Below are 27,501 nucleotides of genomic sequence, written 5' to 3' on the forward strand. Positions count from 1 at the left end.
CTCTCTACAGGTCTACTCTCCAATGATTATCTCCGAAGGACCCAGTTTTCCGAAGTGCGTGTGTGTGGTTCACCAATCCCTCCAAGAAGTCACAGCCTTACCTGCACGGATCCAAACTCCCATTCACTCCTCACTACCTGCTCCTCTGCTTGTGTCTTTAAATAAACATCTTCATCTGTTACTCCTCAGCTTCCCGAGTGATCCGTAACAGTGTATTTACAAACATAGCTTGTTTCTGCATCTCTATTTACAGCTCATTAACCCTTAAGTGAATGTTTCATAATTCAAAAATGCAGTGTTGAAGGTTTGAAAAATTACGAGTTAATAAGAATTACTTCTAAATGCTGGACCGTTCTCATTTCGCTCCGCATATGGAACCTGAAGATTTTTTATTTTTTTTAAACCAAAATGAAAACATTTAGCTTTTAATCCTTGTGTGTGTGTGTGTGTGTGTGTGTGTGCGCATATATATATATATATATATATATATATATATACACACACACACACACTGTAGACTGAAAAAAATTGATGAACGGTATTACCCATTTTGGTTGTCTACCTACTGTACATTACTTTTTTCTCCATGAAATTGATGAAATCCCAGCATACACGCTCCTAATAAATGTTTTTTATTACAGCATCAGCATTCACAGAACAGTTATTCTTAACTAAAGCCAGCGGCTGCTGTGTGCATAGTTTATATGGTTTGGTGGAATGCCAGCAAAGAGCGCTGCATTCATAATCTCTAAAATACATCTCAGTTCATCCGAATCTCACAAATCTCTGTCATCATACAATAAAAATATGCATAATGAATCTACATTTTCCCCTTACTTCAAACGAATGCTTAGTTTGTGGCTCATTATTAGCCTATTATTATTAATAACGAAACAGGCTAAAACAATGGGATGACAAATTATCTTATATTAAACGGTGAACTATTATTAACAATATGAATAAGGAAAATGTTATATCCGCATTGTAAAACAAATTTTTTTTTAAAGACTTTGGATTTCCCCTTTCTTTAAAACTATAGTAGTATGTGATTCATTATTAGACTAGTAATTAAAACACATAAGCAATAAAATAGTACAATGGTACAATTTCCGATTCAGGATAAGATGGATATTCGTACCAAAAGAAATAAGGTATTTACCCCCTTTTAAAACAAATGCTTAATTTGTGGTTCAATGTTTTATTTATTTTAAAAGAAAACAGCAACAATAACGACAAACTTGCTATATTAAAGGAAGAAATTAAACTTTCATTAAAAAAAGGTGTGCTTTTGGATCAGTATCTCACATCAGTCTCATCATGCAACAAACCAATCCCTGTTATAAGCATAAATAGAAGCTCTGCATAGCTTGCACCTGTTAATTGTTTATATTTTATACGAGTTCATTTTGCTCTTGTGCAATAGATGAATAACAATTTACTTGTGTTACATTTTTTATGTTTCGATATTTCTACTTTGCGGAGTACCATGAATCATTTTATTTTCCACTATCCTGCACACACACGAGTCTTGTCCCGCGCCGCTCTCTGTTGCGTTGGGTCTCGCGGGAGCAAGTCTGTAATCCACTGGCACTTGATTTGACAGTGCATGTGCAACATCCTCTTTACAATCTCTAGATTATAAACACTGCATTCTGTCAGCAATGTAACGCAGCTGTAACGTATTAGTTGGACTTACCTGAAGAATATAAAGCACTTTTTTTATTTCATTTGTATCATTTTTCTATTATATTCATCTGTTTGTGATTTGCTTATTTTCTTAGCTGATTTACTCACCTACAAAATCACCCCAAACATTTTTTTTTATAAAAAAAAAATCCAAATAGAGCTGTTCAAGTCATCTAGTGATTTTTTTTCCATATCGCAATATACATCACAGAAACATTATCACGATGTGAGTTTTTTTTCCAATATCGTGCAGCTCTACTAGTAAGTTTAGTCAAGCTTACAGGCTCAGTAGTTTCTGCAGCATGAACACAAACATGTAGTCCTCCATTGTTAAATCGTGTTAAATGATGTAGCAGTGTCGGACTATGGTCGAGACGTGGGGTGATGACATCATTGTTTTACAAAATAGATGAATTGGCAGTACACAAAAACCCAAAGGTGTCATTTTCAGATTTATCCACTCTGGGACCCGTTTTTTTTTTTTTTTTTTTTAATAGGGTTTTCATTCCCCCGAATGCTGGATCAGTCTGGATGAAACGTATATACCATACAAAATATTTACATATACAACTAAATGCGTCTCCGCGTGTACGGGGCCTTACTGTGGTTGGATTTTGCATGACTGTGTATAACAGATGACTTAATGGAACACTTCCCTCATACATTGCGGTGATCTACTTTCTCTCCAGTGTGAATCCTCTCATGTCTTTTCAGATTTGATGGATGACTGAATTTCTCGTCACAGTGTGAACACTTGTAAGGTTTCTCTCCAGTGTGAATCCTCTCATGTTTTTTCAGACTTGCTGATAGACTGAATTTCCTGACACAGTGTGAACACTTGTAAGGTTTCTCTCCAGTGTGAATCCTCTCATGTCTTTTCAGAGTCGATGACACACTGAATCGCTTGTCACAGTGTGAACACTTGTAAGGTTTTTCTCCAGTGTGAATCCTCTCATGTGTTTTCAGATCTACTGAACGACGGAATTTCTTGTCACAGTGTGAACACTTGTAAGGTTTCTCTCCAGTGTGAATCACCTCATGTATTTTCAGAATTGATGACACACTGAATCTCTTGTCACAGTGTGAACACTTGTAAGGTTTCTCTCCAGTGTGAATCCACTCATGTTTTTTCAAACTTGCTGAAAGACTGAATTTCCTGACACAGTGTGAACACTTATAAGGTTTCTCTCCAGTGTGGATCCTCTTATGTGTTTTTAGACTCGATGACACACTGAATCTCTTGTCACAGTGTGAACACTTATAAGGTTTCTCTCCAGTGTGGATCCTCTTATGTATTTTTAGACTCGATGACACACTGAATCTCTTGTCACAGTGTGAACACTTGTAAGGTTTATCTCCAGTGTGAATCCACTCATGTTTTTTCAGACTTGCTGATAGACTGAATTTCCTGACACAGTGTGAACACTTGTAAGGTTTCTCTCCAGTGTGAATCCTCTCATGTCTTTTCAGAGTTGATGACACACTGAATCTCTTTTCACAGTGTGAACACTTGTAAGGTTTCTCTCCAGTGTGAATCCTCTCATGTGTTTTCAGATCTACTGAACGACGGAATTTCTTGTCACAGTGTGAACACTTATTAGGTTTCTCTCCAGTGTGAATCTTCTCATGTGTTTTCAGATGTGATAAATCACTAAATCTCTTGTCACAGTGTGAACACTTATTAGGTTTCTCTCCAGTATGGATCACCTCATGTATTTTCAGACTTGCTGAAAGACTGAATTTCCTGACACAGTGTGAACACTTATAAGGTTTCTCTCCAGTGTGGATCCTCTCATGTCTTTTCAAATGTGTTGACCAACTGAATCTCTTGTCACAATGTGAACACTTAAAAGGTTTCTCTCCAGTGTGAATCCTCTCATGGTTTTTCAGAATTGTTGTCTGACTGAATCTCTTGTCACAGATTAAACACTTATAAGGTTTCTCTCCAGCGTGCATTTTCTCATGTGTTTTCAGATTTGCTAACTGACTGAATCGCTTCTCACAGTGTGAACACTTAAAAGGTTTCTCTCCAGTGTGAATCCTCTCATGTATTTTCAGATCTCTTGACTGGCTGAATCTCTTGTCACAGTCTGAACACTTGTAAGGTTTCTCTCCAGTATGGATCCTCTCATGATTTTTCAGATCTCTTGTCTGACTGAATTTCTTGTCACAGTGTGAACACATGTAAGGTTTCTCTCCAGTGTGAATCATCTCATGTGTTTTCAGACTTGATATATCTCTGAATCTCTTGTCACAGTGTGAACACATGTAAGGTTTCTCTCCAGTGTGAATTCTCTCATGTGTTTTCAGACTTGATGACACACCGAATCTCTTGTCACAGTGTGAACACTTGTAAGGTTTCTCTCCAGTGTGGATCCTCTTATGTGTTTTCAGACTTGATGACACTCTGAATCTCTTGTCACAGTGTGAACACTTATAAGGTTTCTCTCCAGTGTGGATCCTCTCATGTATTTTCAAATGTGTTGACCAAGTGAATCTCTTGTCACAATGTGAACACTTAAAAGGTCTCTCTCCAGTGTGAATCCTCTCATGGTTTTTTAGATCTCCTGTTTGACTGAATCTCTTGTCACAGATTAAACACTTGTAAGGTTTCTCTCCAGTGTGAATCCTCTCATGTGTTTTCAGACTTGATGAGACATTGAAACTCTTGTCACAGTGTGAACACTTATAAGGTTTCTCTCCAGTGTGAATCCTCTCATGCCGTTTTAATCTACTTGCTGAACTAAAAGTCTTTTCACACCCAAAGCACACGTACTCTCTCACACCAGTATGTATTTTCTGATGTTCTTTCAAACTTTGTAGATGCAAATAACTCTTACCACACAAATGACATGAATGTGGCTTCGTCTTTGAATGAACTTTTAAGTGTTTTTTCAGAAGTGAAGCCCATAAAAACATTTTACCACATTGATCACATGCGTGCTGCTTCTCTCTAGTGTGGATGTTCATGTGATCCTTAAGGTTTGATGATTGTGTGAAACTGTTCCCACGTTGGTCACAGGTTAATGGTTTCTCTCCAGTATGAACTCTCATGTGACGATTAAGATTTGATTTATGTGTGAAACTCTTTTCACACTGAGTGCAGGTGAAAGATTTCTTAACTCTTTTTTTCTTTAAATCTTTTTGTTTGGTTTGAGAGCAACTCAAAGGTTTTCCACCAGTTTTGACATTTTTTTTCTCCTCAACTTCACTTGATTCTTCATTTTCCTCTTTTTCTTCAATGAACTCTGAAATAAAAGTAAAAATTATTTATTTTTGTTAAATTGTTAAAAGCTGAGAGAACATCTGCAAATACACAATTTACTTTTCTTGCTTTAGATTTACTGTCTTGTCTACTGTAATGTTACTGTAATGTATTTTACTCATTTAATAGAGACCCGGTAAACATTTTTAAGCATCATTGTTCTTTTCAGTCAGTTTGACCCCAGGGTCTTTAAGCTGTATAAAACAAGAAATATATAACATTTTACTAGGGCTGTGATGGTGGCAGATTTTTACCACTTTACCACCATCACAGCCCTAGTAAAATGTATACATTTATATATGATACACACACACACACACACACACATACATATATACATATATATATACACACATATATATATATATATATATATATATATACATATATATATATATATATACACATATATACATATATATATACATATATATATATATATATATATTAGTGCTGTCAACGTTAACGGATGCGATTAATTTTTGTCTGGTTTAACGTGTCAAAATATTTAATGCAATTAACGCAGCATCCGTATTTTCTGCCATCCGTTGGCTAGCTTTACATTATATGATAACGCTCTTATTCATTTAAATGCTTTTAAACATTTCAAGCGCGGCAAGACAAAAGAGAATGCGCTGTCTGTGAATGCCCCTATGTGACACGTACACACACACACACACACACACACACACACACACACATACAATGCATGCAAAGAACAAAGGGAACAGAGAAAATGACTCGCTGCTCTTGACTAAATAACTTTTGTAGCTTTAATAAGGATTAACTATTTAATTTATAGTTTATGCAGTGCAGACTGCATATAACTTTGATAACTTTATTAAATTTCTGTATATTTCCTAACTGTTAAGACAGGAAGGGCAGGAGTAAACATGACATTTATTATGGGTTTATGTAGCATTGTTTTAAGTTTACTTAAATTAAAAACTGTTATATTTTTGAAGCCTAATAATAAATGTAAAAAATAAAAAAAAATCAGTAGCTGTATTAATATCAGTAATACTGGCCTTCATTTATAAAAAGATGCCATTTAAACAAGTATTTACAAGTAACAAGTATTTGTTGTTTCTACATTAATTTGATTAACTGTGAAATTATTACATAAAAAAATATATTAAAAACGTACAAAACATTTCATTTTTTTTATTGAATATATATACACACACACACACATATATATATATATATATATATACATACACATACACTTTTCCTGAGTACACAAAAGGCCTATTTCACTTAAACATTGTTCACAAATGTCTTAATCTGCGTTAGTGAGCACTTCTCCTCTGCCGATTAGACAGCATGTTAATTGTGGCCTGTGTAATGTTGGTCCACTCCTCTTTAATGGCTGTGCGAAGTTACTGGATATTGTCAGGAACTTGAACAAGTTCCATCCAAAAGATCCATCCAATTCAGAGCATCCCAAACATGCTCAATAGGGGACATCTCTATTCAGTTTGCTGGCCAGTATGTTTTCAGCTTCCAGGAATTGAGTTCAGATCCTTGCAACATATATAGTGCATTATCATGCTGCAACATGAGGTGATGGTCGTAGATGAATGACACAACAATGGGCCCCAGAATATCATCAAGGTATCTCTTTGCATTCAATATGCCATCAATAAAATGCACCTGTGTTCGTTGGCCATACCATAGGCCTGCCCATACCATAACTCCACCGCCACCAACACTGACATCAGCAAACTGCTCAACCACATGATGTCATACACGCTGTCTGCCATCTGCCCTGTACAGTGAAAACCTGGATTCATGTGTGAAGAGAACACCTCCCCAAAGTGCCAGATGCCATCGAATGTGAGCATTTGTCCACTCAAGTCGGTTACAACAATGAACTGCAGTCAGGTCGAGACCCCGATGAGGACGACGAGCATGCAGATGAGCTTCCTTGAGACGGTTTCTGACAGTTTGTGCAGAATTTCTTTGGTTGTGCAACGCGATTGTTGCAGCAGCTGTCTGGGTTGCTGGTCTCGGATGATCTTGGAGGTGAAGATGCTGGATATGGAGGTCCTGGGCTGGTGTGGTTACACGTGGTCTGCGGTTGTATGTACTGCCCAATTCTCTGAAACTACTTTTGGAGACGGCTTATACAACCAGAATTCCGGAAAAGTTGGGACGTTTTTTAAATTTTAATAAAATGAAAACTAAAGGAATTTCAAATCACATGAGCCAATATTTTATTCACAATAGAACATAGATAACGTAGCAAATGTTTAAACTGAGAAATTTTACACTTTTATCCACTTAATTAGCTCATTTAAAATTAAATTCCTGCTACAGGTCTCAAAAAAGTTGGCACGGGGGCAACAAATGGCTAATGTTCAGCTGGGAGAACATCTAGTGGTTAATTAAGTTAATTGATATCAGGTCTGTAACATGATTAGCTATAAAAGCTTTGTCTTAGAGAAGCAGAGTCTCTCAGAAGTAAAGATGGGCAGAGGCTCTCCAATCTGTGAAAGACTGCGTAAAAAAATTGTGGAAAACTTTAAAAACAATGTTCCTCAACGTCAAATTGCAAAGGCTTTGCAAATCTCATCATCTACAGTGCATAACATCATCAAAAGATTCAGAGAAACTGGAGAAATCTCTGTGCGTAAGGGACAAGGCCGGAGACCTTTATTGGATGCCCGTGGTCTTCGGGCTCTCAGACGACACTGCATCACTCATCGGCATGATTGTGTCAATGACATTACTAAATGGGCCCAGGAATACTTTCAGAAACCACTGTCGGTAAACACAATCCGCCGTGCCATCAGCAGATGCCAACTAAAGCTCTATCATGCAAAAAGGAAGCCATATGTGAACATGGTCCAGAAGCGCCGTCGTGTCCTGTGGGCCAAGGCTCATTTAAAATGGACTATTTCAAAGTGGAATAGTGTTTTATGGTCAGACGAGTCCAAATTTGACATTCTTGTTGGAAATCACGGAAGCCGTGTCCTCCGGGCTAAAGAGGAGGGAGACCCTTCAGCATGTTATCAGCGTTCAGTTCAAGCATCTCTGATGGTATGGGGGTGCATAAGTGCATACGGTATGGGCAGCTTGCATGTTTTGGAAGGCTCTGTGAATGCTGAAAGGTATATAAAGGTTTTAGAGCAACATATGCTTCCCTCCAAACAACGTCTATTTCAGGGAAGGCCTTGTTTATTTCAGCAGGACAATGCAAAACCACATACTGCAGCTATAACAACAGCATGGCTTCGTCGTAGAAGAGTCCGGGTGCTAACCTGGCCTGCCTGCAGTCCAGATCTTTCACCTATAGAGAACATTTGGCGCATCATTAAACGAAAAATACGTCAAAGACGACCACGAACTCTTCAGCAGCTGGAAATCTATATAAGGCAAGAATGGGACCAAATTCCAACAGCAAAACTCCAGCAACTCATAGCCTCAATGCCCAGACGTCTTCAAACTGTTTTGAAAAGAAAAGGAGATGCTACACCATGGTAAACATGCCCCGTCCCAACTATTTTGAGACCTGTAGCAGAAATCAAAATTGAAATGAGCTCATTTTGTGCATAAAATTGTAAACTGTCGCAGTATAAACATTTGCTATGTTATCTATGTTCTATTGTGAATAAAATATTGGCTCATGTGATTTGAAAGTCTTTTAGTTTTCATTTTATTAAAATTTAAAAAACGTCCCAACTTTTCCGGAATTCGGGTTGTAGTAGAGAAATTAACATTCATTTCATGGGCAACAGCTCTGGTGGACATTCCTGTAGTCAGCATGCCAATTGCATGCTCCCTTAAAGCTTGCGACATCTGTGGCATTGTGCTGTGTGATAGAACTGCACATTTTAGAGTGGCCTTTTACTGTGGCCAGCCTAAGGTCTGTGCACTAATCATGCTGTCTAATCAGCATCTTGATATGACACACCTGTGAGGTGGATGGATTATCTTGGCAGAGGAGATGGGCTCACTAAAACACAGATTTTGAGAGATTTGTGAACAATATTTGAGGGAAATAGGCCTTTTGTGTACATTGAAAAAGTATTATATCTTTGAGATCAGCTCAAGAAAACGGGGGCAGTGTATATATATATATATATATATATATATATATATATATATATATATATATATATATATATATTAGGGCTGTCAACGTTAACGCGTTAACGCATGGGATTAATAAAAAATTCTTATCGCGTTAAAATAATTGAACGCAAATAAATTAACGGGAAAAAAAACAGAAATACACAAACGTGCGTCATTAACGTAATTTGCGTCACGCAGTTGATAAAATTGGGCGAGGGCGGGAGTCTAATCAGCATCTAAAATGGCGAAAAGAGTAACTCTGGTAGGCGGACATTTCTCTTTTAAAAGAAAATTGGATGGCACTCTGGATAAACGCAAAGTTGTGTGCATACACTGTAAGGAAAAACTGGCCTACCATCGAAGCCCATCGAGTTTAAAATATCATTTAAAAGCAAAACATATAACAGGTTCTAACGTTACTAGCAATCTGACGAGTCTTGTGCAACAACCCACACTGGATCAGTGTATACCACGTCGTGTGAATACTCAAACGTCAGCCAGGCTTACTACTTCCATAGCAAAGTGGATTGCTAAGGACTGCCGTCCAGTCAACATCATAACTGACCAGGGCCTGAAAGAAGTGATCAGGATTGCCACTTTCGACCCATCATTCGAGCTAGGATTAACGAACTGTACATTAACGAAAAGAAATGCAAAGTAGAGCTGCTATCACAATCAAAGAGTGTTGCTTTGACTGGGGACCACTGGACATCGGTAAGCCAGCATAATTACTTGGGTACAACTGCGCATCTCATCGATAAAAACTGCATTAAAAAATGCATTAAATTTGCATTAACTGTGCTTAAAAGTGAAGAAAGGCATTTTGCTGAGGCCTGCGCCGAACAGTTTATACAAGTAGCGAAGGAGTGGGAGATAGAGAGCAAAATCACTACTGTTAGTACGGACAGTGCAAGAAACATGATCGCTACATCAAGATTGCTTCCTTTCGAGCATATGCCGTGTATAGCGCACATCATACAGAGGGCAATCGTCATGGCTCTTCGTGAAGGCGGCTTTGACGGTTCTTCTTTTTTTACTATTTTCAATTGTATGAAAAACATACTTTTTCAAACACGTCCTAGACGGTTAATTAATCTGGTTAGTTTTCACGAAAATTGGCTCAGATCATCTTCAGACCATTCTGGCAAAAAATTATGGAATTCAAGTTGATTTGTTCAACCATTCTCGAATAAACACGTGAACAAATTTGACAAAAAACATGCAGAAATGCAAGTGAGGCTATATCTCGACAACAGTTTGGCATATTGAAACCAAACTTGATGTGTGTTATAACAACCTGAGATTACCTGCAGTGCTTCGACAAAGCACCACCTAGTGGTCTGGAGATATTAAAAATTGATATTTTTCCATTTAACTTCTGAATGGTTTGGCCAATAATCACAAAAGTGGTCTCTTTAGATTCAGTGCATCATGTCGAGTCGAACGATTTCCAATTTTCCCATGTCAGCCATTTTAGGCATAGACCATTTTGAATTGTTTTAAAATGCTGTATTTTTTAACGCATTATCGTATTGTTAGGAAAATAATGACAAAATGTTTGGCTCCATGCCCTGATGGTACTCAAAAAGTTTGGTGGCAGCGCCACCTTGTTGTCAAAAGTTATAATAAAATATCAAAAAAATGCTAATAACTTTAGGATAGTTTAGACTATTGAAATGAAAGTAGTCTCCCTTTATTCTTTGGGTCATGTTGAGAGCATCGATACCAATAATGCCAAAAGAAAAAAAAAAAAACATACTTCCTGTCCGCCGTTTTGATTAATGTTGAAAACCTACTTTTTCAAACTCCTCCTAGACCGTTAGTGACTGATTTTCACCAAATTTGACTGGGATCATCTTCAAACCGTGCTGGCCAAAAGTTATGGATTTCGTGTCGATATACGAAAGAGTTTTCATTTAGCGCAACAACAAATTTGATGGAATGATGCCAAAATTCACCTGATGCTGTATCTCTGCATCCATTTGACATATTTGCACCAAATTATGTATGTGCCATTATCACATCACACTGACCATGCCACATTAATTTGGTAACAGCGCCACTTATTGTTGGAGTAATAAACCATTCATTAACTATTAATAATTCCATTTATAAAAATGCTAATAACTTTTTATTACATTAGCCTATTGCAAGGAAACTGGTCTCAAAATATTCCGTGGCTGATGCCAAAAGCATACATACCAAATGTGCTAGAGTAAGCTGAACTTCCTGTCCGCCATTTTGATTTATGTTGAAAACCTACTTTTTCGAACTCCTCATCAACCATTGGTCCAATTTCCACCAAATTTGAATCAGATGATCTTCAGACTGTGCTGACAAAATGTTATGGATTTTGTGTCGATAGAAAAAACCTTTTTCGCATACCACAGCGAGGAATTTGAGGCATGATGCCAAAATGACACTTCAGGCTGTATCTCTGCAATGCTTTAGCATATTGACACCAAACTTTGTGTTATTGTCATCTCACACAGAACACACAAAAATGATTTGATTACAGCGCCAGCTGTTAGTCAAAAGTGAGAAGCCATTTAATCATATTACTAGTGGTTGTATTTATGATTTTTCAGCCATTTACATTTGCAGTCATCACAGGCAGCAGGGTTTGTGGACAGAGGTTCATCGTCAGCAGCAGGACTTGGTGAGGATGATGCTACTACTGGAGAGCATATGGCATCAGCTTACACGTTTTTCAGCATTTATAGTGGTGGGACATCACACATACCAATAATAATAATAATAATAAATATAGCTGCAAGCAGCAATTACGGGGCCAAGCACTGCAGCGGAAAATTTAGGAGCTAAGCATGGCATGGAGCATCACACAAAGTCCAACAATGAGCAATTAAACCAATTTTAGGATGATTGTAATTGAAATGGCTGAAAAATCATAAATACAACCACTAGTAATAAGATTAAATGGCCTACCACTTTTGACCAACAGGTGGCACTGTAATCAAATAATTTTGGTGTGTTCTGTGTGAGATGACAATAACACACACAAAGTTTGGTGTCATTATAATAAAGCATTGCAAAGATACAACGTGAAGTGTCATTTTGGCATCATGGCTCGAATTCGTCACTGTGGTATACGAATAGTTTTGTCTAGCGACACGAAATCCATAACAATTTTTCAGCAGTCTGAAGATCATTTGATTCAAATTTGGTGAAAATCAGACCTACGTTGATGAGTAGTTCGAAAAAGAAGCTTTTCAACATAAATCAAAATGGCGGACCGGAAGTTCAGCTTAATCTGACATATGTGGTATCTATGTTGTCGGCATAAGCCAGGGAATATTTTGAGACCAGTTTCATTACAATAGGCTAAAACATTAAAAAGTTATTAGCATTTTTAAAAGTGTAATTATTCATGGTTAATGAATGGTTTATTACTCTTGACCAATAGGTGGCGCTGTTACCAAATTTATGTGGCATGGTCAGTGTGAGGTGACAATGACAGATACAAAGTTTGGTGCAAATATGTCAAAGCATTGCAGAGATACAGCCTCAAATGCATTTTGGCACCCTTCCAGCAAATTCGTTGATGCGCTAAATGAGAACCGTTTCGTATATCGACACGAAATCCATAACTTTTGGCCAACTTGGTCTGAAGATAATCCACGTCAAATTTGGTGAAAATTGGACTAACGGCCTAGGAGGAGTTCGAAAAAGTAGGTTTTTAACATTTATCAAAATGGTGGACAGGAAGTATGGCCAATTTTCGCATAATTGGTATCGATGCTCTCGGCATGACCCAGAGAATATAGAGACATGATTTTCATTTAAATAGTCTAATTTACACAAAAGTTATTAGCATTTTTTAGATATTTTATTATAACTTTTGACCACAAGGTGGCACCGCCACCAAACTTTTTGAGTACCTTCAGGGCATGGAGCCGAACATTTTTGTAATTATTTTTGTAATGATACTGTAATGCGTTCAAAAAATACAGCATTTTAAAGCTTAATTCAAAATGGCCGACACGGGAAAATTGGATATCATTCGACTCGACATGACCCACCGAATCTAAAGAGACCAGTTGTGTGATTTTTGGCCAAACCATTCAGAAGTTATAAGCCAAAATACTTTTTTTTTTTCATATCTCCTGACCACTATGTGGCGCTGTGTCGAAACACTGCAGGTAGTCTCAGGTCATGCTTGTTATAACACACTCCAAGTTTGGTCTCAATATGCCAAACCGTTGCTGAGATATAGCCTCACATGCATTTTTGCGTGCTTTTCGTCAAATTTGTTTACGTGTCATTCGACAACGGTTGGACGAATCAACTTGAATTCCATAACTTTTTGCCTGCATGGTCTGAAGATGATCTGAGCCAATTTTCGTGAAGATCGAACTAACCATCTAGGACGAGTTCGAAAAAGTATGTTTTTCAAAAAATTGAAAATAAAATTGAAAATTTTTTGGGGTTCATTCGACTTGGCATGAGCCAAGGATTCAGAGGAAAAAAGAATTTCCATTTTCTGGCTTACGGTTCAAAAGTTATTAGCATACAAACATTGAAAGTTTGGACAAGTGGTGGCGCTAGAGAGTAGGAGTTAGAGACTTCAATTTTGCTATAGTTAATGTTGGGACTGTCCTCTATCAGTGTGCCAAATTATACAACTTTCCCGCAATCGGTTCTGTGGGCTGCCATAGACTTGCGGCGGAAGAAGAAGAAGAAGAAGAAGAAGAAGAAGAATAAATATAGCTGCAAGCAGCAATTACGGGGCCAAGCACTCCAGCGGAAAGTTGAGGAGCTAAGCATGGCGTGGAGCATCACACGAAATGCAACAATGAACAAAAACAGCAATTTTAGGATGATTGTAATTGAAATGGCTGAAAAATCATAAATACAACCACTAGTAAAATGAGTAAATGGTTCATCACTTTTGACCAACAGGTGGCGCTGTAATCAAATCAATTTTGTGTGTTCTGTGTGAGATGACAATAACGCACAAAAAGTTTGGTGTCAATATGCCAAAGCATTGCAGAGATGCAGCCTGAAGTGTCATTTTGGCATCATGCCTCAAATTGGTCACAATGGTACACATAAACGGTTTCGTCTATCGACACAAAATCCATAACATTTTGTCAGCACAGTCTGAAGATCATCTGAATCAATTTTGGTGAAAATCGGACCTACGGTTGATGAGGAGTTCGAAAAAGTAGGTTTTCAACAAAAATCAAAATGGCGGACAGGAAGTTCAGCTTACTCTGGAATATTTGGTATCTATGTTGTCGGCATAAGCCATGGAATATTTTGAGACCAGTTTTATTGCATTTGGCTAACTTGCATTTTCAATGCATTTCAAAATGCATTTAAACTTGCATTTTCCAAGTTTCAATGTAAAAAGAAAAAGAAAAATTCTGGTGATGGTGATGACGTCGGTATGAATTTAAACAAATTAACATATCGTGACGTCACTCACTGGGTCTTCAACCCGTGCCTTCGGGCGCATCATTGCAAACCTCATTTTGATGCAGGCTATATAGACCACAAACAAATTTAAATCTTTGTCAAAAACATGTTTATTGCATGAATTTCAAGTGAGAAGAAAAAGAATGAGGTACTGTTAATACTGTTTTACTTGCATCCAACGCTAGGTATCAATGCAACCTACAAATGAGAGACCGTTTACTTTGCTTTCTTGGGTTGTCACTTTTGTGAGAGAAAAAACCTGTTTGATTTGAGTGACAAGTGTTCATTGAATCGATTGTAAAATCGATTTTGCATGTCTAAATAAGTTTTATACGGCAAATAACATCAAATATAGGTAATATAAGGAAGCTGCCTTATGAGCCCCGGTACTTGACAGTCACAATTTCTTGATAGACACAAATTTCACGCAGTAGCTGTAGTCTCATCTTTCACCTCGTGTACGCGCACCGTCCGCGCGGTCTCAAAAAATGCCCGCACGCGGATGACAAAAAGGACATTATGCAGACAGTGTGCGGACGGCCGAAGTATACTTGATCTTTATCAGTGGCGCACGAGATGCGATGACGATGTATGTGGCACTGTATTATAAGGTTATGTTAGCCTATCCAGTTGAAGCCACTTCAAAAACAAAAAAGTGAACATCAATGTGGAGAAGATCTTGTTTAAATCAAAACTGAAACCAAGCCGTTCATACAGAAGCATATTTCGCTCATTTTCTAGAGGGACACCGTTGGACTCGCGTCTCGCATAAGAGAGCCGCATGTTTAGAAAGACATGTAAAATTAATGTATTTGTGTATTAATATGTATTAATTTAATTTTCTAAAAATATCTCGAAACTTTACGTTGGGTTTTTGTTCCCCATCCCACTGCATCTCATGTTTTTAAATGAAAAAAAATTATTCTGTGTGACTGGTTTTCCGCCCTTTTTATTTATTTAACAATGCATGTATACATGATGCTGTTTTTTTTATAGTTCTTTAAGCAACTTAATTAATAATAATTGTTCATAAAAATTATTTTCAATATGTTGTTTTTTCACAGTCATGTATTCTAATGCTTTGAATAAACGTGCAGTAATATTTTAATATCTTGAGGCCTCAGAAGAGAAGCAAAAAGCTTTTCTTCACCCTAACTGAAATTATTATGCATTTTAAATTCGAATACAATTCGAATTTTGATCATATTTAAGTAAAAAATTTGAATTTAGTTTTTCAGCTATTTTGACAGCCCTAGGCGATTCTAGCCCGAATCTGTATCTGTATGCATGAGACTGTCTGAATACCGGCAGAATTCACATTTCTGTTGTAAAAAGAGAAACATTGTGCAGAAGTTTTATTTGCTGTTATGCGTGTTTGTCCGAAGCTGCAGTTGCTGTGTGATGCGTCTTCCAAAAAAAAAAAAAAAACCTGGACGCGCTCCGAGAGAAGGTTGTTAAAAATCAATTTTCTATTTTCGTTTTTTCGAAACTTGTGTTGGTTGGTCCAATCGTAGAAGGGATGGGAAAAGATAGGGCACAGTTTTTCCAGAACTTCGTGCCTAATTAAAGCGGTGTTGAGCTGTTTTAATGCATTTTTTAGATGTATTATGGTGCCCGAACCCGTATGACTTCGAACAGTGACAGCGAACATTTAGTTTACTGCAGCCGCAGCCATCATTACCAAGCGCGAACCGTTGACTCTGACAGTGAGTGAGAGTATGAGACGAAGCGCAGGCATAGTGTGACATCCGTTATAGATGTCACAGGTTTTTTTTAATTAGGGAGGTAGCCTTCGTTTGTATGTAGGCCTCGAAAATGTATATATTTACAATACTTAAATATAATTAATATTATTTAATTCCTTTTGCATTAGTAGTTTGAAGAGTTAAAAAAAAAACTGGTTGGTCTTAATGAAAATTTACAATCGGCAAGTCGGTCGGACTAAAATAAAAAAATATATAAAATTTAGTAGGTCCTAAATTGACAGGGTCGGTCGGGTTACGGCAAACCAGAATATTTTTAAGGATGGCCTTATCTTTTGCACTAATACTGTCAAAACACACAAGGTTTACATGTAGACCCAGTTGGTCAGGTCTAAAATGAAAATAAACAGTTTAGAGAAAAACGTATACGTGCCTGTATATTAGATGGTTGCAGGTCTTAAAGGGACAGTAGGCCTATTAAACATGCGACTAGTGTTGTCAAAAGACCCGGTACTTCGGTACCAAGTCGGTACTAAAAAAATATAAATGTGACGGTACCAGGTTTCTGTAAGTACCGGTAGTACAGAGGACCCGTTCAAACCCGGTTCAGCGCTATGGTTTCCGCGAAGCAGAAAACGAGGACGGAATCTCAAAATCCAGTCATGAAAATGAAACTTACATTTTAATATGGACAGTCAAGGAATTTGTCAAAGTTAGCATAAATTAATCAAATCAAATCTCCATATGGACCAGTATCTGTAAATGTTAAGCCGCAAAAGTTGTTTGAAATATGAATCCGTGTTCTGCGCGTCTCTGTGTGAATTAATGAATGGCAGAGACGTGCGGGTTTGTTTACTACAGACTGAAGCGCATGACGCTTGCATTAATTTCAGCATCTGAGCTTCAGAGTTCTCTCTCCATCAAGCGATCTGAACTTTTCAGTTCATCTCAATGGACGCACAGCGCACCTGTATTTGATGCTCTGTAAACTCTTTGTGAAGGCGCACGACTAACCGTCGCTTTACTGATAGCGCTGTTTCTCATACATGCAAAGAGAGAGAGAGAGAGCGAGAGTCTTACCACGCTGAATCGACACGCTATATGTAAACTATTCATTGTTGTCTTCTCCTGTCAAAATAATGGGAGTTCATTTAGAATTATTCATATTCATTTTTGAACAAGCAGAAGACATACCGGTTTTTCCGGTAGTGGGCGGAGCTAATGCGCAAATGGCAATTTCATTGGCTGGCGCTGATTTAGTACCGTCCCTGTTTTGATTTCAGCAAATCAGTTTGACCGAACGCAGACGTGATTAATATTCATGAACCCAGCAGCTCATCAATTCATAGTGCATTGTATATACATTAGTATGATAGTAGAATTAGTAGTAGTATTGTCTTTTAATAATAATTAATATGATCTATCACTATTTTTTTTACAGAAACCCTCAATGACCAAAAATATCTTAAGCATCACCACCAGTCTTAAGTTCAGTTAAAATGACAAATATGCATTCATTAGACCTAAAACTTCATTTTTGCATTGTGCTAGAAATATTACTATTATTTAGTAAAATGTATGTGATACTGCTACTACTGTTGAAAAAATGTAAAACTTTATTTTTTAAAGAAATAAATCACAATATTTCTTCCATGTTTTAATTTTAATAGCAAATCCCCTTTATTTACCAAAAATAAAATGTGTTTAAATTTCATAAATTAAAAGACAAATTAAATTTGGGTGAAACTTGTTTACTGCTTTTCATAATTATATAACATGTAGAAAAACTTTAAACACAATTGTAAATAAGTATAAAGAATGGCATTGGTTTTATTTTTAGTGGTAAAAAGTTATTTTTTTTAATTAGCATATTTTTGTGTTTTGCTTTGGTACCGAAATTGGTACCGAGAACCATGGATTTTCACTGGTATCGGTACTGAATACTGAAATTTTGGTACCGTGACAACACTACATGCGACTGTCATTAAAGGGACAGATCACCCCACAATGTCATTGTTAACTCACTGTCACGTTGTCCCAAACCTGTATTAATTTCTTTATAAATAAGATATTTTGAATCACACTGAATTTGATAGTAGCAAAAATACTCTGGAAGTCACTGTGGACCAGCAACTGTTTGGTTTTCTACGTTCCTCAAAATAGCATTTATGTTTAGAAGAAGAAAGAAACTCATTCAGGTTTAAAAACACTTTTGAGTGAGTAAATGGTGGTATAAAAACAAAACACTATGACAGAATTGACAGACAGCAGACAGACATTTATTGTTGGGTGAACTATTTAACGTTGATAAACATTCACTGCTCTTGACTGAAGAAATTTAATACAGTTGCTTTAGGAATCAGTTCATATAGTGTTTTATTTTTATATTTGATCATTCAATTTCTTGAATGCTCCTGCTAAATACACCTATTGTACCTGAAAATAAAGCACTGTTTGTTTTATTTGTATATTTAAAAAAACTCACTACTCTTTGTATATTATGTGTAGTTGTAATGTGTATCTTTGTCATTATTTTATCTTTGTTCTTAAAAAAAAATAAGATAAAGGTTTTTATCTTCACTCTATTACTAAATATTTGCAAAAAAAAATGCCTTTTTTGATACCTTGAAAGGCTTTGTCTTTATAATAGGGAAACTAGTTTGGCTGTAATGGTCAGACAACTTACAAAATAGTAAAACCAACATGACATGATATTTCTAAAAGAAACCGTGATATATTTTTTCCATATCGCCCACCCCTAATTGGCATAACAAAATAAAAAAAATTATATAAATTTGTAAATATATATATATATATATATATATAATATAATCTAAAAATGTATATAATTTTTTTTTATTTTGTTATGCCAATTAGGGGGGAGTGAGATCTTTTTGTAATCGATTAATCTAGCACTTAATTGATCGTTTAATCAGATAGATTTGTGTGTTCTTAAACAACCAAAACAAATAATGTATAACGAAAATGATGTGGCTGTAAAATGATAAAAAAAATAAACAGAGGTATTGATTCCAACTCCAACATTTGGCTCCAAAACTAAGCCTATTTTTTTCCATTTTTACCCATTTAGTGATTATAATATGAATACAAACTTAAATAGTAAAGCCCATTTGGCCTTAGTTTTGTCCTCTTAATACAACATTACAAAAAAAGATTGCAACTCCTGCAAATTAATCAACTGAGAACAAAAATAAATTAATATAAAATATCAAGCCAAACAGGTACACAATGTTTACAATTTATAAAAAAATAAATGTAAATAAAACCATTAAAAATAAGAATCAGACTTTTTCAGCTGTAATCTTAAAACAAACATCAAAATATACCTAGATGAGATAGAGAGTGAGTGAGTGAGTGAGTGAGTGTGTGTGTGTGTGTGTGTGTGTGTGTGTGTATCAGATCCCTGATCAGAGCCTAATCAGATTTTTTTTTCTTGTCTCAAGAAATATCTGTATCCATACGAAACCACAAAACAATGAAGGTTTCATTTTCAAATTTATCCACTTTGGGACCTGGTTTCTAAAAATATCGGTTTCACTCTCCCAAAATGCCGGATCCATGTGGCCGAAACGCCTATATGATACAAAATGTATGCGTATACAGCGAACAGTCTCTCCGTGTGGACAGGGCCTAAGATGCAGTCTATTCTTTTATATTTGAAAAAGTAAGCAGTGGTATATATAAAGACTAAAATATTTTGTTGAACCCATTTGTAAGGGGTTACATTTGGTGCTTTTTATCTTTCTTCCTCTTTCGCCACGTTTCTACCGAAATTACCCAGAACAATTCCTCTTTTTTTCCCCAGGAACTATTTTCCCCCCAGACCTGCTGCTTTCTGCGTTTCCACCGCAGTCTAAAGTACCGGGAAAATTAGGAAAATAGTCTGGTGACGTAGGTCTGTGGGCGTTTCTCAATACAAAGTACACCAATTTTGGACATGCATCCTTGGTAGTTCAAACTTTGCATGTTTGACCCGGGAGTGTGATGTCCGCTTTCATTTAACATCAGTCAGCTCGCATTGGCTACTGCAACTTCCCTCACTGTATATTTACAATAAAATGAAAAACGATATCAAATACCACTGCCTCCTTTCGTTTTCATTTGAACATAATAGCTGCAGAAATGTACTTAGTTAGGGAAATGTATATATATATATATATATATATATATATATATATATATATATATATATATATACCGTATTTTCCGGACAATAGTCACACTTTTTTTCATAGTTTGGCTGGTCCTGCGACTTATAGTCAGGTGCGACTTATTTATCAAAATTAATTTGACATGAACCAAGAGAAATGAACTAAGAGAAAACATTACCGTCTACAGCCGCGAGAGGGCGCTCTATGCTGCTCAGTGCTCCTGTAGTCTACACTGAAGACAGATCGCCCTCTCTTGGTTCTTGGTTCTAAATAAATGCGACTTATGGTCCAGTGCGACTTATATATATGTTTTTTAACTCATCGTGACGTATTTTTGGACTGATGCGACTTATACTCAGGTGCGACTTATAGTCCGAAAAATACGGTGTGTGTGTATATATATATATATATATATATATATATTAGAGCCCGACCCATATATCGGCCGGCCGATATGAGCTAATTGCATTTAAATCGGCATCGGTGTTTATAACGGCCGATGAAACATGAGAAACAGAGTCTCATGCTTCACTCATGTTATGAGTGTTGCATAGTTTGCCCACCAGAGGGAGCTCTGCAACTCCCCAGTTGACAACAGCGCCAGAAATCCACTACAGAAGAAAGCGATCAGCCAAGCCACAGGTGTACTCTTTTGACGGTGAGTCTGTCGTTCGTCATGTAAAATGATTGTAGATTTAGTTCATACACTGTATATAAAAACAGTGTGGTAGCTCTAGCTAACGGTCCTATCATTATCACTTCTAAATATTCTGTAACATCACTTACACCCGCTAATGCATTGCTATATTAGATTAGCAACAAAGCTAATACCATGTTTATCAGTGGAAGAGCGCGAACGTTAATAAGAGGTCAAACTATAACGTTAGCGTTTAACTTATTCTAAATATATCTGCAGTGTGTTTCCCACATAATGACCGCGTAACTGTGGCAGGGGACGCGTGTAGTCAATGACTAGAAGTTATGTACAGCGTGCCTCGAAAAAACAACAACTGTTACGTTACTCTAACGCTAATATAGCTTCATTTTTTAAGCAGGCCCCTTAAATGCTTGCTATTAACTTGTTTGAAGGTGGTTCTTCTCAAAATTGACAGCGGTGTGTTCATGACACTAACGTTAACCATTCAACTTCGAATTGATTCCGTAATCTTCTGGTAACAGTAGGCTAACTTTACGTTCGCCAGCGCATGACGATGTTTTGATTCAGACTGCACAAAGAGAAGAGAAGAAGGGTCCGTTGTGAATGTGTCTGTGAGAGCAAATATAGTGTAGTTACAGTAACTACAGTAGCTGCGTCAGAAATGATTAAACCAGAGGGGACATGTAAATAAATGTGAGCTGAACAAGCGCTTTTTTTCTTTTTTACATATTGTTTCAAAGCAACTTTACAGACATAACAGGAAAATGTTGTAATAAAATTGTTAAATATAAGTAGGTAATACCTATTGCTTGAAAAATAAAAAAATATATACATTTCTCATTTTTGCCTATGTAGGAGATCCCTGTTTATTATTATTATAATTCTAATGATGACATGAGTAATGATACATGGTGATATTATTAATACACATGCTTATTCTTTCTCTGTCTCTCTTTCTGCCAACAGATGGCTGAAAAAGGTGAATGCTGTAGCAGCAAAGTGTAGGACTACTTCTGCAAATACTTTAACTTTAGTAGTATAATTTATTTACAGTACATACACAGACTGTTAAAACCAGCTTCAACTGGAAGAAAGTAAAAGTGTTAAATGTTTAAAACCAGACTGTTTTTTGATCATTAAAAAAATATATACTTTTGATGTGCAATTGTTTAGTCATTGAGACTGTAATCTAAGGCTTTTTTTTTAACCTAAATCCCTTCTGGAAAATGGTTTATACAGCCCACATGCATAGAACAGGCAGATATTTTGCTATTGAATGTTGTGTAAGTGCAGTTTATAGGAAATGGGTCTAATATCCAGTTTATTTTTAAAATCAAAATATCGGCTTATAAATCGGCTCTTTTCGAGTTAATATCGACATCGGCCCCAAAAAATCCATATCGGTCGGGCTCTAATATATATATATATATATATATATATATATATATATATATATATATATATATATATATATATATATACAGCCATTTTAACATATTATATCAATTGCTTTTTATTTTCATTTTAACATATAGATAAATTGAATAAAGACCAAAGATTACCTGTTAGATTTACCCAAAATTTTATTTGTTATTTATTTTATGTTTAACCACTAAAGAGACATCAGAGTCAGTGGCAAAAGCTGACTGTCTCCGAAACACATTTTTAAATAGGCGCTGTCTTTATAAATAAACCACAGATTTGAGTTTAATAAAACTACATTCTCACCTGAATATATATATACACACACACACACACACACACACACACACATATATATATATATATATATATATATATATACACATATATATAAATATATACTCATATATATAAATATATATATATACATATACACATATATATAAATATATATATATATATATATATATATATATATATATATATACATACATATATATACACACACACACACACACACACACATATATATTAGGGGTGTAACGGTTCACAAAATTCACGGTTCAGTTCGATACAATACACTAGTGTCACGGTTCGGTACGTTTTAGATACAGCAAAAAGAAAAAATTGGCAGATAAATTTCCTTGATTTTTAAAAAATGTTTTATTTAACAATGTTTTTTTTTTTTTTACATTGAACAATGATGGAGCTATTCTTTACCCATCTTTTATGGTGTTTTCTTAGCAGCATACTGTATAAAACAAAAACAGCTCCTTATAAAAAAAAATGAAAATGTTATATTAGTTATGAACAAATACAAAGATGTAACTTTTTATATGGAACTCTATAACTCTTTATATTGAGTGTGTTTTTACTCAATTGGTTCTCTATAGGGCTTATGTTTTTTGGAACAAAGCAGGAATTACGGTCTGTCTGAAATGGGCTCGTGAAGGAATATTGTAACGGGGCTCAATTACCTTAAGCATTTTCTTAAAACCTACGTTTTCCACTACAGAGTAAGGCGCTCGCTCACTCAGTACGCGCTGAAGGCTCGTTGCAAAATGGCTAATGCGTTTAACAGACCAGAAATAGAAGATCCTCCTATAACCAACAGGTCTGGTGTTTGGGTGCACTTTGGATTCCCTGTAAGCTATAATGGTGATGATAGAATCAATGGTAAATAGTAAGGTCTCATATCCGCGGCTATAACGTAAATGTAGCCTACCAATCGCAGTGGTGATGTCTTTTGCCCTGTTTGAATCCGTTGGAAATGTCTGTCTAAATGCTGCGGGGATAGTTTTGTTGCGTGTATGTTTATCCTTTTTTTCGTCTTTTCCCAGATACTGACACACTAAGGTGATGTCGGCGTAAATGAGTTGACATGTTTGAAGTATTCCCGCTGGTGTTTTTTTTTTTTTTTTTTTGTATTCCCGCTGGTGTACCCTAGATGCGATATTATCGTTGTTTTTTTTATCCACCACTCTCTTGCCATCACCATTATAGCTTACAGGGAATCCAAAGTGCACCCAAACACCAGACCTGTTGGTTATTGGAGGACCTTCTATTTCTGGTCTGTTAAAAGCATTGGCCATTTTGCAACAAGCCTTCAGCGCGTACTGAGTGAGCGAGCGCCTGACTGAGTAGCCTAACAGGGGCGTTGCCTGTTACGTCGTTTGGGTTATTGGGCTACCTTTTTGAACGCATATTATATTTCACAAATTTTTTTTATTTTCCAAATATAATTAATTAGTCCAATATATATATACACACACACACACACACACACACACACACACAGTCATTACAATGAAACGAAATATTATATCAATTGCTAATTATTCTTTTTATTTTCATTTTCACCAATGGTGTGTGAACTAGGGCTGTCAACGAATATTCTAAATTCGAATATGTATTCGAATGGTTTAAAAAAAACGAATTTCGAAGGTGAAAATTAATATTCGAATAAAAAAAAATGTGGAAAAAAACACCCGCGGTAGTAGAGGCGTGGTTGTCTGCCTTGCGAGTGGGCGCGCTAGCGCGCCTGAGGGTTCAGGGACAGGTCACAGGAGTCGCACTGTCTGGCACAGCATCACTGCTGAAAGTTGACGCGTCTTCATGGAACACTTAACGTTAGCTCGCATCGCCCGCCACAATCTCTTTGTCTGCAACACGACATGAGGCCATAACGAATAAAATAATTTCGTTCATTTTTAAGGACATGAGACCGATCCGTATCGTGGATGGGGCACGCTTCGGGGAGTTCTGTCAAGCAATGGATCCGAGGTTTGATTATTTATCGTTTCATGTCAAGGAAAGGTTCCATGTTTACCACAGCACAGCTCGCTCGGAGCATTCAATGTCAGTTCTATATGCTGTAAAACTTCAATTAATATTAATAATATTTGTTTCAATCACTGAATGAAGCCTGATATATTTGGGACAACAGTCGCGACCTTAAATTGATTGCACAAAAATTTGTTTGTTCATTTAAACCATTATGCGCAGAGAACGTGAGGGTGAGAGAGCTTGAGGTCTGCAGTCTTGGCCATTAGTTGATTTCCTTGTTTTTGTGTAGGTAATACGTTGTCATATATGTTTAAACTTAAATAGACTATCTATACAAGTAGTTATGTCTCTTTGTATTATTTTGTCCGGTTATTGACGTAATGCGCGTCACTGACAACATGCGCTACCAGATGTTCGAATAGTTCGAATATTTGTGTGTTTTTTACAGGGAATATTCGAGCGTCATTTTTGAGCAATTTTGACAGCCCTAGTGTGAACTCAACCAATCAGGATGTTTAGCGCTCAAGTCCCGCCCCCAAAAGTTCCTGAACTTTGAAAAAGTACTACCTGCGCCAGCAGAGACTTTCTGAGGGGCATTTTTTTTTTACCAGAACTTTATTTAGTTCCTAGTTCTTGCAGTGGAAACACAGAGTACCAGCCCAATGTCCCTAGTTCATGTGTAAAGTTCCTGCAGTGGATACGCGGCTCTACGGTCATATGTGCAAGCCTTTCTGGAGGTTGACGTAAGACGTAGGCATCGAGCACATGCCTCTGAGATATGAGAGTCTCACAAATTTGTTTACAGGAGCAAAGTTTCCTTACTTTAGCAAAGGAAAACCAGTCTCTTCTTGGCTTAGATTGAAATCCTCCTAATTAGGCTAATGCTTCTAGTTAGTGACCAGCGATTTGTTTTGGTGTCTCTCATCCACGCTTCCATGTTCGTCACTAATCACAAGTGCATGTGTGTCCTACGTCATCTGCCCAGAACGGCTTGAATATATGACAGTCAGCAGAAGTGAGGAAAAAAAGTGTTTATAACATTTAAAATATGGATGCTTTTCTTACAACACACCGATTCCCTACAGGAAGCCTTTATTCATCCCTCGGAGCCATGTGAGGCACTTTTTATTACAGATGCGCATGCTTTATTTGACTACTTTTGGACTATTGAACAAAAACACCCTCCTACTCCAATTATAACACTTGGAAGAGCCAGGATAATTATTTATATAAGTCAGGTTGGATTAATCTGAAAGAAATCAGTCATATACACCTAAAGGATTCTTGACAGTGAGTAAAACATGGCCTAATTTTAATTTTTGAAGAATGTGGGTAACCAAACAGTAGCTGGTGCACATTTGATAGTAGAAAAAATACTGTTCAACTTTCTGGTAATACACATTATTCAAAATAACACTTATCATGACATCAGAATATTGTTATGTTTTGTGAACAAATGTTCTGTATGTGTATCATGGCCTTATTATCAGTATTATCAGTAACATAAAAAAAAATTCACTAACCATAAATAAACGTTGTTTTTTCAAAAACATGTAGGCTACCCCTTACGAAAATTAACTATGGTTTTACTACAAATAAAACCAAAAAACCATGGTTACTATGATTAAACCATGGTAACCACAAATTAACCATGGTTTTGCTATATTAACCATGGTTTAACCATGGTATTTGTAGTAAATCTGTGGTTATACAAATGGTAGTCAACACGCCAAAAACCATGGTTTACTACAGTTTTACTATAATAAAACCATGGTTATTTTTCGTAAGGGACATCCATGCTGCACAGCATATTATTGTTACACAGATTGTGTCGATTACAGTGTTATCACAAGTTATTAATATGCTTATACACACACATACACACACACACACGTCTACACAGAAATTCTCAAGGGCTCAAAAATACCCAGAAAAAAAGCTTTGTAAGCCTAATGTACCACAAACATTCATTAAAAATGAAAGAAAGAAGAATAAACACCAACCTCCTTGTTCCTCGTGTTTTATTTCTGGTTCCTCGTGTTTTATTCTCAAAGTTTCTGGTTCCTCGTGTTTTATTCTCAAAGTTTCTGGTTCCTCTTGTTTTATTCTCAATGTTTCTGGCTCCTCGTGTTTTATTTCTGGTTCCTCGTGTTTTATTCTCCAGGTTTCTGTTTCCTCGTGTTTTATTCTCCAGGTTTCTGGTTCCTCGTGTTTTATTTCTGTTTCCTCTTGTTTTATTGTGAAGGTTTCTGGTTCACTCGTGTTCTCTTCTCTCTCCTCTTTCACAAACTCCATCTTCACAGCAGCAGATCTCAGTTCAGATGATAAACTCCTCCAGATATTCCTGTTCGCTTCAGAACTTAGTCACGATGTGAAGACGATAAATATTACAGGTATTTACTGAACTTATTCAAAAACTGAACTGATTTTTTTTTTTTAAGAAATATGTCTAAACGTTTAAGAAGCACACCGACATAACAACAACAGAGAGCGCGGTGAATACAGTCTATGGGTGAAACACTTCTTCTGAGGTTTAATGGTGTTTGTCAAACAAACGAATGTGTTTAGCGCCTCCTGCTGGACTGGAGCGAACCGACTTTGGCAGAAAGTTATAGACCGATTGCTTTAACTTCACATGTAGGGAAAATTATGGAAAAAATGATAAATGAAAGATTAAAGTATTATTTGGAGACAAAGAAATTGATAAAGGATTACCAGAGCGGGTTTAGAAAGGGACGAAGCACAATAGATCCGGCTATATGTTTAGAGAATGAAATTAGGAAAGCTCAA

General features: G+C 36.5%; 1 protein-coding gene across 1 annotated transcript; it reads right to left on the reverse strand.

Moving 5' to 3' along the window:
* Positions 1-1,836: 1,836 nt before the first annotated feature.
* LOC132145989 (zinc finger protein 271-like) lies at positions 1,837-27,125 on the reverse strand. Its single transcript, XM_059556984.1, has 2 exons — positions 26,715-27,125; positions 1,837-4,934 (listed from the first exon to the last, which is right to left on the reverse strand). The coding sequence occupies exons 1-2, from the start codon at positions 27,004-27,006 to the stop codon at positions 2,344-2,346; spliced, it is 2,883 nt and encodes a 960-aa protein (XP_059412967.1). The 5' UTR covers positions 27,007-27,125; the 3' UTR covers positions 1,837-2,343.
* Positions 27,126-27,501: the final 376 nt, after the last annotated feature.

Source organism: Carassius carassius, chromosome 1 (genome assembly GCF_963082965.1).
Source record: "Carassius carassius chromosome 1, fCarCar2.1, whole genome shotgun sequence".
Taxonomy (NCBI): domain Eukaryota; kingdom Metazoa; phylum Chordata; class Actinopteri; order Cypriniformes; family Cyprinidae; genus Carassius; species Carassius carassius.

Coding starts and splice junctions, on each gene's coding strand:
- LOC132145989 (XM_059556984.1), bottom strand. CDS start 27,006: ATGGAGTTTGTGAAAGAGGAGAGAGAAGAGAACACGAGTGAACCAGAA. Junction 4,935..26,714: donor AAAACACGAGGAACAAGGAG/GTTGGTGTTTAT, acceptor CTTTTATTTCAG/AGTTCATTGAAGAAAAAGAG.